The 16,441-nt window shown below is 31.4% G+C and overlaps 2 protein-coding genes across 3 annotated transcripts; one reads left to right on the top strand and one right to left on the bottom strand.

Moving 5' to 3' along the window:
* The first annotated feature begins 61 nt into the window (after positions 1 to 61).
* Positions 62 to 5,717, top strand: LOC141455887 (uncharacterized). Its single transcript, XM_074131352.1, has 2 exons — positions 62 to 202; positions 2,754 to 5,717. The coding sequence occupies exons 1-2, from the start codon at positions 139 to 141 to the stop codon at positions 4,640 to 4,642; spliced, it is 1,953 nt and encodes a 650-aa protein (XP_073987453.1). The 5' UTR covers positions 62 to 138; the 3' UTR covers positions 4,643 to 5,717.
* A 1,647-nt stretch (positions 5,718 to 7,364) lies between these two features.
* On the bottom strand, positions 7,365 to 15,060 carry LOC141455891 (programmed cell death protein 6-like). 2 transcript variants are annotated; one of them, XM_074131361.1, is made up of 5 exons: positions 14,706 to 15,060; positions 14,521 to 14,627; positions 10,202 to 10,292; positions 8,829 to 9,006; positions 7,365 to 7,581 (listed from the first exon to the last, which is right to left on the bottom strand). In XM_074131361.1, exons 1-5 carry the CDS (start codon positions 14,762 to 14,764, stop codon positions 7,480 to 7,482), a joined length of 537 nt encoding a protein of 178 aa, XP_073987462.1. In that variant the 5' UTR covers positions 14,765 to 15,060; the 3' UTR covers positions 7,365 to 7,479. The 2 variants fall into 2 exon arrangements, with proteins under 2 accessions (XP_073987462.1, XP_073987461.1); XM_074131360.1 differs by lacking the exon at positions 10,202 to 10,292 and adding an exon at positions 11,444 to 11,534 and having other exon boundaries at positions 14,706 to 15,047.
* Positions 15,061 to 16,441: the final 1,381 nt, after the last annotated feature.

Genomic DNA, 16,441 nt, shown 5'->3' with positions numbered 1-16,441 from the left:
ATGTTGGATCCCTCACGTGTTTTAATATTCAAAAAATAACAATGAAGCCGTGTTTGTGGCAGATTATATTTATAGTTGTATATTTAATAAGTGTTTAATTTTGGAAATGTTGCAAACTACAGAACTCCTTGAGCATCTATGAAATATTTTTTAATCTTTACTTGGATTTTGTTACAATTTGGAATATCAAGCCTACCTCAAGGTACATTTCATTGTAAAAATGAGGTCTAGTTTTGTATTTTAGGTAAAATTACCTAAAAAGTCTAAAATAATTATTTGACTTATTAATAGAGTATAAATTTCAAGGCTCTTTCATGGTTAACACTTATTCAAGTGCTTGTTGCTAAGCTCTGGACATCAGTTCATCAGAATAAATTGTAACATTTGTGCTATTTATAGTTATTATTCGTTACGTTCTACAGAAGTTAAATAATTCGTTGGTTAGAGGCGAAGCTAATATGTGTTGTGGTACTGGGTTCGATTCCCAATCTTAGGCATTGGATTTTATTTAATGGTTAAAAAAGAAATTTATAGTAAAGTATGTTTGCTAGTCGCCTCCGTCCACGATACCTAATTGGTAGTTGGACGGATCTCTTGGAAGAGATAGCTAAATATTATATCAGGAATTAGAAGCTTAACACCGAAACTGCCCTATACTTATCAAATTCGTTGGTATGAACTGCGAAGTTTTGTACAACCATGTCTTTAGAAATAATGAAGTGCTATTCTCAATGTGTTTAAATATAGTTTTCTGGACGATAACGTCATACGCAGAACAGATGAGAAAATGTAAGCATTTAAATTTTGTAAAGGTTTTTAAAGAAAGAATATTTGAGCTACTAGGAAACTGGTTCGATATGATATGTACTTACGAGTTTATATATATATATGTGTGTGTGTTTGTGTTTGTAACAAGTGCTTACCCTTTATTTAAATACTATATGCCTTTACCTTTAATTATATTAAAATAGCTTCCAAGTAAAAAAACTGACAAAAGTGTTATCGCAGGAAATTATAGCAATGAAATGAATTTCGTAGCAAGGTGTACCAAATTGTGACGATATTGAGGTTGTTGATGGTTCTGTTTGATCTTATTAGAGCCAATTAGAAATGATTTTAAACAAATAATACAAAAGTTTAAGCATTAAATCTAATCAGTTTATCTAACTCAATATATAATCAAGGGTTACATTTTGACCAAGAAAACAATCACAAAATTTCAGTCGGTATTTGTTTGAGCGTTAACCATTTCACAAGAGAATATTTGTGCTCATTGTGCAAAAGGTCAATTCTTCACTGAAGATTACTAGAGAAAGGAAGCATGTATATCAAGGCTTGAAAGAGTAAGAAATAAAGAAAATGAATGTTTCAAAAAATGTGCTGCAAAAGATGGAGGAAAAGAAACTTAGTGGTACGGCCACATAAAAAGAATGGAAGATGGAAGAATGAGTTAAGAGATCCTAGATCGGGAAGCCTAAGGAAGAAGGAAAAGTGGATAAATGACATCCAAGTAAATCCCACGGTTACGGTCTGAGAGAAGAAGATATCCGCGATAGATCCGGTTGGAAATTAAAAGAAAAATTTGGTTAAGGAGAACCTCAGAATTGAGAAACGTCGCTATTGACCTGCCTTTGAGCAAATTCGGTTCCCAGATTTATTCTAAATCTTCATTTTTCTATAAACTTGGAATACAACCTTTTGCATAATTTCCTCCACGATTCAAATCCTTTCTAGGTACATAAAAGAAAGGATTATGCGGCCTTCGTCATCCTACAGAGCTTTTGATTCAACAACCATAACTTATTATGCTCTGAATAAAATAATTGTAGATTTTATTTGTTGAAAGCCGCTTAAGTTTTTACGCCAGATTATTTTTCTTCCAAAAGAATGTAAATATACTTATCAGGGAACCACAGAGTTGGCAGACAGGTTTTCCAAAGTATGTTTTTAAGAACTAAAAAAGGTTTATTTGTGCAATTTTTTTAAAATTAATAAAAACTACCAGTTTTGCAATAACTATAAAAATACCGAAAATAAGGAGTCTTGTAGAAAAGAAATAGATTTAATATCTTATTATATTTCTAGCTTTAAATGTGTGAAAACTCCTCATGATTCCAAATAAGACAGATCTCAAACAAAATACCTTCGTTTCGTAGATGAAAAAAATGTTTTTCAATTATCATAATACGTTATAAAATGTCAAATATGTTATTAAATAAAAGATAAGATGTCTATTCCAAAATAGGTTAGATAAACTAAGATCCTAATATTTTTGTATATAATAGTTTCCACATTATCTTGACAAAAAGGAGGCATGGGAGTGTACGGCAGAGTGCACTTATCACTTAACTGACCCTTTTCGCTTTTATGTATTATATATATTTTTTTTTAATTTAAGGCGCGCAACATCTAAAGTCATAGGTGATTGGAACTTTTGTTCAGTGTCCAGCCGGTCTCCGGATAATGTTTTCTAGAAACAGATAACACTGTCTATCACCGGACAGTGAACTGTAAGAAGCTCTTAAAAATGGAAAATTTAAGAGCCAGCAGCTGGATTCGAATCCGGGTTTTCCGCGTGGTAATACAGTATGCTAATTATTCAACAAGTCTTTTCCTTTATTATCATAATAATAATTATCAGTAATAAAAACCTTTTTATTAAAAAACTAATAAAAGATTCTAGAGATGCATATGAAATATTTATAAGACATAAACATAAAACAATATAAAATAAAAATTCACTTTTGTTTCAGCGAAACGAATATATTTCCTTCATAATAATCTTGGCAAGATTAATAAAAAGCAAATATTCGTAAACATAACTGCTTTCGAAGAAGAAAATGAAGCATTAAATGAACCATGTCCAGACAAAGAAATTGTTTTAAAAAGAAATGCTGAAACACAAACAGCTTCATCAGCAGACGATGCCGTTAAAAATGTTCTGAGTGAAGAGCAATTGTCAAAATTACCAGCCACTTTTTATTATTACCAGAAGACAACAAAGATGGCATGTCCTCCAGGAAAACTAGCTGCCCCAGCATACCATAACGTTGAATGTACATATGTCCCAGGAAAAATAATATGCCAACTAGGGAGATATAATTTTGTAATCAACAACGGAGACCATTATATGGATAGAGAGGTTGTCGAAAAGTTTGTTATAATGGCTTATCAGAGGTATGGAGAAGGTGATGATTTCTTTGATGTCGCGGTTGATCAAAAGGAAACAACGCGTTGCGGTTGTTTTGAGCAAGATACGGAGGCAACTACTGAAAGTAAAGCTGCGTGGAGTATGCCTCCCGTTACGATAGAATGTGATTTAGTATCAGATAAGAAAATAAAACTATGCAATCCTCCACTTGTGCCAACTGAGAAGATTTATCAATGCAGGACCATAACTCTAGGATTAAAAAAAAGAAACACTCTACACATTGGCGTAAGCAATGACGGCATCGTATCTTTTATAGATGATCCCGTGGTCTCGCATCAAAAAGTACGTAAAAAACGAGAATTCTCGTGGCCAGTGTCTGACGAAACAAAAAATTTGAATAGGAGATTACGGAATGGGTCAAGTAGGGATAGTAATTATTACGACGAAGAAGGAGTAACTGAAGAAAGCGATCTAAGCAATTTTTATTTCCACAGTAAAGTTCCTTATGTTAGAAATTACACAGATATTTGCACACTTCAGTATCAATTTTATCCATGGTGTCCAGAATATAGAACAGATCCCTGCAATAATTCGACAGCTGACTCATCTCCGAGACCATGCCGGCAAGCAGAATGCACTTCTACAAAACAAGGTTCTAATGAAACTAATGGAACAACTACGATGTGCACTGCAGAAATTAGTACCGATGAATATTTCTCAAGGCAGACAAAACGTCCAAAACGCAAAAAGAGACACAAAAAAAACAGTCGTCGAAGACGCAGATTGAAAACACCTCTAAAACTTGGCTCAGACAAAACTGCGATTTTTTCTAATAAAAACAAATGTTCAAATCCTGTTAGACACAGTAGGCAGTTTGTATCTGACTTTAATTATGAAATAGATTCTGAACAAAACATACTACCTCCGAAATTTCAGAGACCTCCTCGTTCCACTTCCAGTGGTATTTCATTCTTAACAACTATGCCAAGCTACACTAAAAACTGTAAATTGACAAAAGAGAAAGAATTAATGCAACAATCTGATCAACACAATGAAATGTTAAAACAAAGTTCTTTTAATCAATTAAAGGAAGATAGCCTCAAAGAAACATTGCAATACGTCGGAACAGAAAACAGCCTTGTTCAGCCAATTCCAAACGACTGTTTGACAGATATAGAGGGTTTAGAACAATCTCAAGAACAACCTCCCCAATATGTTCAAGAATCTTCTAGAAGTAATTGTGAGCTACAAAGCAATTATCCAAAAACTATTGTAAGAAGTGACAATTATGCCAAATATCCGTTCCATAATGATATAGATACTTCACTGATTTACCGAGATGCTCCCAATGTTGATCTATTTCATCATTTTCGAGTGCAAAACAGACCGAAGAGAAGGATTATTTTTAGGAAATTTCCAAGATTCAGAGGGAAGCAATTAAAGCAATTGATGTGTAACCAAGTTAATGCTCCAAGTATTTATTACAAATGAATAAATATACTTTCAAAATGCACTGAAAAACGCCCAAAATTTAGTATTAACAAAGATTTCTTTTTTAATTCTCTAACTTCTAAATAATTGTTTTGGCAGAGAATGTCACATCGAAGTTGTTAAATAACAGTGCTGCGAGAACTTTTCCAATTACTAATAATGGAGAGTCATGATAACTAAAAATGATGAACACCACAAGTATTTTCATCAAAAATATTATTATACTGGGGAAACCACACAAAAAAGTTAGCAACGTACATCTTTTCCATGAAGTTAACATTATTTTAAGCACATTAATTAGAAAGTAATATTTTCTATTTATTAAGTAATAAAATAAATAATAAGGTAAGGAAAAAACCGGTTTGCAGAGGTTGGTCTAAGTATTATAATATAGGCTCACCATTATTCTACCATCTTAAGTAAAATGTAGTAGCAAATACAAATGATGAACTAGTTTCTGATTAGCTGAGATTTAGGTAACTAAATTAACAACTACATATGTAATTGTAGTTCAATGTATAGATACATTTTTTTGTTTTGTTTTTTAACTTAAATCGTTTCAGTTCCATCTCCTATTAGTAGTAGTTAAAAAATAAGAATAAAAAAATAGGTGTGATTAGTTGAAAAGGGGTCCCTTAAATTCTTTAATCTTCTCTCCCCACAAATATATGTAAAATACAAAACTCACATATTTCCTTTAAATTTGTAACAAGAAAAGATAATGAGCTCGTTGGTATTTTAGAGGGAAGCTTAGTCCCCGCAGAACTGCTCTAAAAACAGTGATAGAAATCATATCATTCAAGAAGCGGTCCCAATTTTTTAAGTGTTTTTAGCTTTATGATTTTAGATTTGAGATATGTATTTTTCAAAGTGTTTCAAAACTTTTCCCACAAAATCTCTATTCACATTAAACTGTATTCCCATAAAACAGAGAAGATAAATCAGCAGAACTTAAAACAATATCTATAACTCTGTTGTAATAAATCGGCAGTCTATTCGGATTAGACAAATGTGAAGTACATATTTCTATTACCTTTTGTATTTTTTAAATAAAGATTTTTACCACAAGATTAAACACTGGGTTCGACGACTCTTCTACGACAATAGCCTCTAAGGGATAGAGCCTTCCTTCACCAAAGAAAACTTTAATCAAGATGGGAGACTCACAGAAAAATATAAGTGGCTCATCTACCTTTAAACCTTTTTTACTGATTATTCCACAATCTAAAGCAACTTTTAGTAAAAATTCTAAAAATAAATAATACGAGTAAACTATAAATTATTTAAGGGAGCAAAAACTCTTCCGAACCAACCTTTTTTTAAGACCTAGAAAAAAATGCTAATTCTACAATCTGCGCAGACAATATAGCAGATCGCAACTATAACTATTTACTTTTTATAAAAGTAAAAAGTAGATTAGTAGGGCCAGCGAATGCAAGAACTCAGTAATTTAGTATTCATTAGACCAAAAAGCTAGATGCTTTCCACCGACGCTTTTCGTCCCTAGTAGATGGAGAAATAATTTTCTATATCTACAGATGTTTACCACCCATGTTAAGCAATCATATGACATTTTAACTTACTACTTTGAATGGATGAGGTGAGAAGTAATATCTGGAGCATATGTTGCTTCTAGCTTCCAACATGAACTCCTCACCAACCACAGCAAAAAGATCTAATCAACATTTTAGAAAAAATACCCCTAAAAATACTAACTAACAGTTAAATCAACAATACTTCGTTCCTTAAACGAAGTACTATCAAAAAGTTTCAACGAGTAAACACAGCTCTTCCACAGCTTACTAACTTTACTAAATATAACTTGCAAAACATCATTAAGTTAGTCGTCCAAGACGCTAAGAATAAAATCTGCAATCATCAACTTATCAGAAATCACAGAAACCAATTTTTGTGCTACCTAATGATCCTAATTACTCTTTCAATAGACTTAAACTAATTCTTTTTGGAAGAACAAATATATGATCAAATCTGTGACCACTTTCTGGAAATTATCAAAGAAAAGTGCTTATCAGTACAAATAAAAACAAATGGACCTAACAAATCAAAGGAACAGGAAGAAATTATTTTAAATCACCATATTGGTAAATTGCACAACGTGGAATTAATTAGGTATACAAAGCCTAACTAGAAGATATTAATTAAAAAATGTTGGAAATGTGAAAATGGAACGGGTGAAGGTAAAATAAAGCTGTTTTAAGTCTCAAGGAGAACGTTTGAGACACTAAACTAATTATTTGAGAATTATTTAAGTCCACATATTTCAAACAAAATTCAAATACCAGAAACTTTAACTTAGATTGACCTTTTAAATTTTTTTCCAGCGCATACTAGTAAATAATGTATTTATACTAGAATACTTTGTTGAAAATACTAAATTTTCATTATCACCATTAGCTTCGAAATACACTAAACATTTTTAAAACCACATCAAACGCCAACATTTTCTACTTTTTTGTTTTTTAATTCGTAAAAGATCCAATAAACTATAGTTGCTAGTTAAACTCATCTTTTAGGTATTTGACTATTCTGAAATATCTGATATTCTGACCATGCTTTTCACAGTTCAAGCCTTGTCATTTTTTCGAATTTGGGAGGCGTTGACACCAAGTTAAAAAAAAAACTCAAGTAAATTTCACACGAACGTAATTATTCCTCTTATCAGGAGTAAATGAAAGAAATAAGCTCAGACGATTTACAATAATAACATGTCACAAAATATCAATAACTTTACTTACAGCAACAATAATACGTTTAAGAATACAATTGGTACATTAAAACAATATGTATAATCACTTTTATAGTAAACATAGCAGATTTCATATTTTCAAACCCAACACCATGCTGAGAAACTGTTCATAATGTATTGTAATTACACCATCTTGATCTGTATCATACTGACGAAAAGAACTAGTTAAAGTCTGAAAAGAAATAAATCAAATAAGCATTAATAAAACCCTTAATGAAATGATTAATTTATTCCTAAAACTTAAAATATTTAATTTTTAGGTGATGGACTTTTCACTTCAAAGAATTTATTTCCTTTTGCCTTCCTAAGAAAACGATGTGCGCGCTCTTTCAATTGCTTCTGCCTCCTCCAGACGTATAAAGTGCTCTTGAATCACAAATACCAATTTCTCATCGAAATGAAGTAGCAGGCATATTTCTGAAAGAACTTAAAACACGCGTGCAATGTTCAGCAAATGACGCCAGAATGATCACCGCCTTCACTTTATACTTGTCCTATCCCTATCACAACCTAGTGCTCCATTTCTTCCTCACTCGAGCATTCGTGAAAATTTATTAGAATTCGCTTGGTTAGTGTAAAGGTTGTGATAAAAAAACATGTATTTTTAGAACGTTAAGTTAATCCATAATTGCCGATATAAAATTTTCAATAGCATTCTAGCCAGCATTAATGTAATTAAATTGACGTATATACAATTTAACAAAAACTTACAGTTTAACAAGTTTTAAAAAGCAAACTTTTCTCTACAATTCAGTAAAAAAAAAAAAAAATCATGGAAATCGGAACAATATGAAGAGAGATATAAAGGTATTGAAACTTGAACGAATCTGAAAACTTATTAAACCTAACCTCCTGTATCTTATAAACTACAATCACTAATAGATTGCGATGTATACCTGTTATAGAGCTAACTTTTCTCTACAATTCGGTAAGTGACTCATTAAAATCTGAACAATACGAAAAGTGCTATAAAGGTTTGAAATTTGAACGAATGTAAGGTTTTCTGCAACCGTTGTTAACTATATTTAACTTTATCTTCGAACTTAAATATTTAAAAAAATATATTGTATATATTTTTTAAAGCTTTTTAACCTTACATAAAGGGTTTTTTGTAAACGGCATGTTCAAAAGAACATGAGCAACAAGAACCTTCTATGAACAATCGTTCCTTCTATGAACGAAAAACCGTTTACAGCGATCAAACACGAAATACAGTACTTAATTAATACGTATTTTCACAAATTGAAAGATGGAACAAATCTTATGAGTGGAAGAAGAGATGAAGCAACTTGATCTTGAGTTTACAACTACCTTTCCTCCAAGTATAATAATAACCGAAAGGGGCGAATGAAAATTCTAAATCAGAAATCATGTTAGAGGAAAGAAATAAAATGCAATATAATTTACTAATATACTTACATGAAGTACAATACAGCACTGAATAAAGTCATCAAAAAGGATTGTCCCACGTCCATGACGATCAAATTTGGTCATCATAAGGCTCACAATTTTTGGTGACAATCTGTAGCCGAAAGCAGTTAGAGCTGAATGGAGTTCATTGGTAGAAATATTGCCAGAATGGTCCGTATCGAAGGATCTTCATTTAAAAAAATACATTTTAATTAATTAAAATGAATTAATATTTATGCGCAATGTTGATAACTTCAGCTTTATAAAAAAATTAGTAATGGTGGTTAACTTCCTAATACTTCAGATTACTTCTTTCATTATATCCGTCGTAGCAAGTATATTTATTGTATCCCTGGTTCAGACATTCATCCAATATTGGGGGTAGATTAATCAGTTTGGAGTAGAGATTTGGACTTCACATACGTTACCGTCTCGCACTATACTTGTCTAAGTCAGAAAGCGAAATCTCTAAAACAAACTGATCAAGTAAACATGCGTGCTACGACAGATTTTACCAAAGCATTGCGGACCTAAGCATATTTTCTATTGAAGTATTCTTAAGATTGCATTTCTTAAGGACTAAGACCGAATTTGAATCATTACGAAACAAGTAAGTCAATTGGACTTTTAGAATTTCCTGTTTAGCATTCTTATTTTCAGATTAAAAAAAAAAATCGAAAGTCGGATGTGCTTTTAATTAATAATTTTATTAATTTATTTTTTTGTTGACATTTTTATCACATAAGAAAGCGGTATTTTCAAAGTATTGAAAATACATACAGTGGAGTCTCGGTTATCCGTCTATTCCAATTAACCGTCACTGTCCTCAGTATTTAAAAATTAAAAAAAAAAACTAAAAAGATCAACCACAAACAAAACCGCCCACAAAACCGATTAGATGTCGCAGACATTGTATTCATTAACTTTAAGGCTTAAGCGTATAAACGTATATAATATGTATACGAGTTAATACAAAGTTTTATACACGTTAAACAAAAGAATCTGGAAATTTTACTGTTTTTTTTTCATTATCCGTCTATTCGACTATCCGTACGGTCCCGGTCATGACGGATAACCGAGACTCCACTGTATTTAAAGGAAAAATCGCAGCTGTTTCTACCTAATTTTAAATTCATCATAAACTCGTGCTCTAGAGTTCTTATTGTCATAGTTTCCTTCGTCTAACGATGTATCTAAATGTGGAGCAATTACAACCATCAATGGATTACTATATACTCATGTAGGCTCATCACTTTAAGCTAACAGTTTTTCCCCCTAAAATGACGTTTTAGGAAAGCCAATATATCTATAAGCAACGAAGAAATAAGTAAAAGACAATCTCATTTAATAGACATCATTGAAATTTTTTTCCCTATACCAACCTGAAACAATTTTGCCAATCAGTAATGTATTTCCATAAGGCTCCAAAATCTTCGAAGTTAATCTGACTTCTATGTTGTTTGTCGAACATACCTTTAAAAAATGTTTACCATATTGGTAATGAAGGATCATTAATTAAGTTTTAGGAATAATGTCAATGATAAATGACAAATATACAAATAAAGATAAGTCGAATATGAACACGGGGGTATCAATCAATCCAACACATGACGAGAACAAAATAAATTAGTTGAAAACAGTTTTCGCAAAAAATGTTAAAGTGCTTCTCCTTAAATTATCTACTACCACAGAAAAGGTTCAATCAATCCAAAAGAGTGAAATACATGGTGCATTAACTAGTATCAATATCAAGTAATAATTTGACAATGTTTTACACTTATTGTATATGCTTATGTACTAAATTAGTTTTTATATAGCAATAAGCTGTTTAAAAGCATGCGACGCCAAGCGATAATATTTGATGTTTATTTTGCCTTAAAATAAACATAATCAAAAATAGCCAATCAGTGTCTCTCATTACTTGGAACAGAAAGTCTAATGGGAGTTACGTTTAAGTGTGCAACTCAAATATAATAACTAAACGAAAAGCCGGTAATCATGCATGACAATGGAACTTTTTACGCGATAGTCCACTCATTTTGTGAACTTTCATTACTTACGGGGATACTAGTAAATTGTCTCACACCTATTATTGTAACGACCGCCAGAGATCTACACTAAAAGTCAAGCTATCAGGAAAAACGTTTCTGATGTCAACACTGTGGCGTCCCCACGTAGCGCTATTGGGTATAATGCAAAACAGAACACAAACACAAAGGCCTTTTTTTTGGGGTTGTCATTCAGATACAAACAGTGGGAACTCAATGTAGTACTTTCTTCTTATGAGTAAGAGAACGAAAAACCAGGTAAGTAGCACGTCTTAAGATGGAATCAGATAAAAACCTCAGAACATGAATGGCGTTGATAGTGAAAAGAAACTTACTGTTTAAACTATTAGTGGCCAAACTTTAGTTTTCGATGGATATATGATAGGCTATTGACTCAACAGCAATTCTTCCTCCCAAAGCAATCAAAGAAAAGAAAGTAATGAAGTTCAATATAAAAATGTCAGTTCATGACAACAGGTGTGTCATCTATTAGTTTTGGATCAAAAAAATTTTTTTTTTTTTATGACAAACAAAGAAATATAAGTGTAAATATACTCTACTACATTTGATACCAACCTGAAACAATTCTGCCAATCGGTCACATACTTCCAGAGGGCTCCAAAATCTTCAAAAGACACTTGTCCCTTGTTCTGCTTATCAAACATACCTATAATTAGCAATTAATTTTTCATGTTATCTTATTACTTTCATGATTTTATAAACATAACATTACCGTTTGAATAAATAATTAACTCGTTAATTTTTATGAATGGCATAATTTTTGAGTATCGCCTTTTGTTGGTTTTTGTTTTTATTATCAAAGAAGAACAAAGGACAAAACATATATTATACGCCGTGTTTAAAAAAATGAAAATTTCATAATTTTATTATCTGCTATTACAAATTTTTAACATATCAAAGCACCACTAATGTACGATCTATAACTATTATCTTAGATGACAGACAACTTAAACTGAAAGGGGAGCCTTTTAGCTAAACACACATCACATTGAAAAAAACAGGCCCACATATAACAAGCTCGGTCTGCAGTAAAAAAAGGTTGAGATGTTTTTAGATAAAAGTTTTTAAAAAGTAAAAAGTTCATTAATGTTCACCAAACTACACCAAATTGGGCACAATTTTAAATTTGAAAGAAAGAAGGGTAGGATAATTAAAAAAAAAAATAATAATATTTGTAAAACCTTATAGATTTTAGAACACTACTGGAAACAACAACCTGTGTAATTTTAAAAGATGCCTGCTCCCCAAGAATTTTTAATTCTAAATGGTACAGTTCAAATTGGGAATCATTCACCACTCAAACATTAAGAAAAAGCTCTAGCTCTGAAATTATGTAGAAGCAAATAATAAAAAAATCAAAAGCTTGTTTAAGAGCAACAATTGCTGTTGCTTATTGTTAAGTTACAAACTAATACAGACCAAAGAAAATAGTAGAGTTTGAAATCTAGTAAATCTTGAAGAGTGAGAATGAGACAGTGAAATACAATTACACTCCCAAAAGGTAATGAGTCCTTTAGAAACGTATGTGTGAAGAAGCTCTTGAATGGTGGTTTTTATAAAAACTACATTAAAAAACCATTATTTAATGGCCTTTGTTAATGTGAAGATGGACTTGACACTACATCCATTTTTTGGAAGACTACAACACAAAATTCAAACTGAAACCCAATTTAGTATTTAACTTTTACTATAAGAGTAGATTTTAAAACTCCAATGTGTTACTCAAGTAATAATTTATAATCATCTGCCTAAAATTAGAAATGGTTTTGGTAAAAGGTGGTTCAGTTTAATCAAATTCTATTCTCAGATTGAAATTTGTGTTTTGTTTAAAAAAAAAAAAGAATGCACCCAAGAAATTAAAACTGTCCGGCAGGACAGTTGTATAAGGGTTGTACATGTCTAAACCTTCTTTAAAAATATATGTTTTTAAATATTTAGAATGAAAAAATAATATTAAGTAGGAAAGGGAGAAAAGTGATACTTACCCTACCCGTCACAAAGGAAGTACCCTTCATTAATAAATATGTATTACGTTCTGGGTTGATCATAAAGAAGAATCATTGAGACCGAGTCAAATTTTTGAAATGTATTTTTTTTTCACAAAATAAAAACTTATTTCGAGCACCAATAGTTTTTCTAACCTTGGAAAAATCTCCGATTTTCAATAAGTTTTTACACCAACATTTTTCAACGTCTCTTATATTTTCGCGCTTGGACTACGAGACTTACAAATGTTTCTTAACATTTTTAATAGAAACAAAGTCATAGGATATATAGGATATTGTTTTGTATAACTCCGAAAAAATTTGATTACATTCCTTAACCAGAAATGACAGAATCAATTTTTGAGAGCTTTGAATTTTTATTGAAAACTGTTACGCCAGATTTATTGGATTGATGTAACAATTGCGAACAAACAAACATACTTATCACTTTTATTTTAAATATTTATTTTTTTCTGAAAAAGTGATTTTAAGTAGGTTCAGTATTACTTCGGAGTGCTTTGAGAATCTTTATAGATCTTCCGATACTGCAATGTCAAATTTATAAATAGCGAGGCAGCTAACTAACTATACCTCCAAACAAAATATATTTAATAGACGGCTACGTTTGAAGAACATTATTATCTATAGAGATACAAGTGAAATAGTGTGAGTATCAAGGAGAACTGTGACATGTTTATTTCTAAAATAGGTATAGTATGTCCAGGATGCTGCTTACTGTGCTGCAAAATGACCAACTTCATTTGGTTGCCACGAATTTACAAGAACAAACGCAAGGTACGGTTGACTCTATTCTTTAGTTAAAGATACCTGTTTGTCAAATTTAGAGAAAATTTATTAAAATAAATCGTAATAGTTGCAGTATAAGAAAAACCGTCCAAGTTTATCCTGGATTTTTTTCTTTCTCACTTCTTGTAAGGCAAAGATTTTACAAAATTTTAAATGCAGAATTTTTCAGTACGATTTGTACAAGTAGAAAAGCAAGAGTTGAGGTCATTAAGTCCGAAGTAATAATCGAAAAAAGTCTCTCAACATGATCGCGCGCGAGTATGGGGATTCGGGCAGTCTATTCCAAACAGATAAATAATCTAGATAGATAAGCAATACTCAATCCACACATGCTCTTAGTTTAGGGAAATTAAAGGATTTAAGAATCCTTCAACGATCGTAATTGCTATATATGAAAAAAAGATGATTTCACTTTTTTTGGTTCGGAAGAAGTACGGTACTAATTCGTGGAAGATTCTCACGGTACTTCTTAACAAAAATTCAACGGGAAACTTTAAATTCCAGATCAGAGATTGCACCTTTCGTTAATGCCTTTTTTAACCTAACTTCGGCAATATACAACTAACATTTTACTTTCTTTTAACTACAAATAAAATGAACGGGATAAACTAAGTTATTTTAGGAGAAGCACTGTTTTCATATAATCGTGAAAAATAATAATAATAATAATGAGAAAAAGATAACTTGTGAAAATACATAAATAACATGCACATATTCGAAAAGAAATGCTTGCTGGATTTAATACATAAAGCACTACATCTGTATTTCCAAAGTAATCCTTGATGCAACACTTCCCAACACTTGAAGTAAGCTATTAAATGCAGGTATAAAAAATATTACCAATCATTAGCCTCACTGTTTCTGGATTGAAAGGTGTCCATGTGCCATTTGATAATGCTTGTTGAAGTTCATCTGCAGAAATATATCCAGATCTGTCACGATCAACCCTAATTAAAGAAAAATATGATTTAAGATGAGCTAATTTTTCTGATAAACCTAAACAGAAATTAACCATTGAAACTAACCTCTGAAAAACATCCCAAAGAAATTGTTGATTAGGCGATGGTGATGCAAATTGTGACATTTTTTGAGTTGAAAAAATTATGCTAAATCAAAAGTAAGTTCACACATGTAATATAAGTATCTAGAATATTTATCTACTATCGTCATAACACAAAAGCAAATACAGATTCTAGAAATGATTCACCAGTCATTACCACAAAACAGGTTTGTGGATGTTAACAGTTATAAAAGAGCGAAAAAAAAATCTTTTGATTTAAAATTGTTGGAAAACTATTATAGGAATAAACTTCATTTTAAGTGGAAAAACCAGTGACTCGTTTAAAAAGAGATTCTAAAGCCAACCAAAACGTTTTGAAATATATTGTTTATTAGCAAATAACCTCTTACATTTAAGGAATAATATATCCTTACTTTTAGACTACTACTTTAGAATCTTAATCATTATTAAACTATTAATTAATATAATAAAATCAAGCATATAGATAGACTTTCAGGTTCTGGGGATATGGTATTTCCAGAGATTGTCTGGAACCGTGTTGGGCAACGACAATGTTTAATTTTTGGAGGGGAGCGTCACTCACATTATTTGGCAGAATTGGCTCAGGCCTAGATTTACTTAAAATAAGAATGAAAAGTTTTGTTTTCTATAGAAGGAATGAAATTAATTTTTTATCTGTTTTATCTTATTTGAAAAAATTAATGAGGTTCTTTCAAACTAGGTAATGAATTGGTGAAAAGATACTACAGATTTCTTATTTTGCAGTAATGATATTAGCGTAGATATATTACTCAATGCTTCGTTGATCGTTGTTTCAGTTCAAACAGGAAAGCTTGAAACTTAAAACTTCTATTAAGTGGGATAGATTCAAAAGCATTAACGACGCTTCTCGAAGAGTGGTACGTGCCCCTCTTACATGTTGATAAAGCATCGAAATATTTTTCATTCCATCTACAAGAATTCGATGGCCGATTACTCTTAACCATATATATATATATATATATACATGGTGTACTTTACTTGAATTGAATATGTGCTTCGAAGTGGAGTGGTTCCCACCTAATTTCTTGCAAATCGTTTTACTTAATTTATGCCACCGATCTGCAAGTTTATGCAGGAAGTGAACATCTGAGGACATTTGTTCCCCGAGCCTTGTTACAGAGCTTCTTGCTACAGACCCTTCTGTCCATCACCGAGCAGTAAACTTTAAGAAGCTCCTAGGCGGAGAAAATCTAAGGGCAGGAAGCTGGATTCAAACCCGCGTTCCCTACGTGGGAATCCAGTAAATAAATATAACTACAAAGGTTATACCCTTTTCAGTCAGTTCCTACTCCGTTGATAAATATGTTACATTTCTTGTTAAATATAGATAACATTTCTTGCGATGTAGTAAAATGTTACTATCTAATAAGATAGGTTTTTGTTAATTTTAACTCAGAAAAGCTGCCATTTTCCGAAGCAGTAACAAATGAAATTGTAATAAAAATTCTCATGCTGAGAACTGAGGCTAACATTTTCAAAGGAATCATACATTTAGCAAGGGTATTTTTAATTTATGTAGCAAGGATGCAAGATATTTCTAATCCATTTACTTCATCAATATTCTGGTAATATAAGACTCAGAATGTTTTATTTCTTGACATAACTTCATTATGCCCCCCTTTCGACTAATTTCAGTAGCAGAATCAAAATAAATATAAACTTTTATTATCCCCAATTAGTAATATTGAGTATACATTA

Source organism: Rhodnius prolixus, unplaced genomic scaffold, assembly GCF_049639745.1.
Source record: "Rhodnius prolixus isolate KJV_2025 unplaced genomic scaffold, Rpr scaffold_4, whole genome shotgun sequence".
Classification (NCBI taxonomy): Eukaryota; Metazoa; Arthropoda; class Insecta; order Hemiptera; family Reduviidae; genus Rhodnius; species Rhodnius prolixus.
The sequence above is the reverse complement of the archived record's forward strand: the minus strand, read 5'-3'. Positions and strand labels throughout refer to the sequence as shown.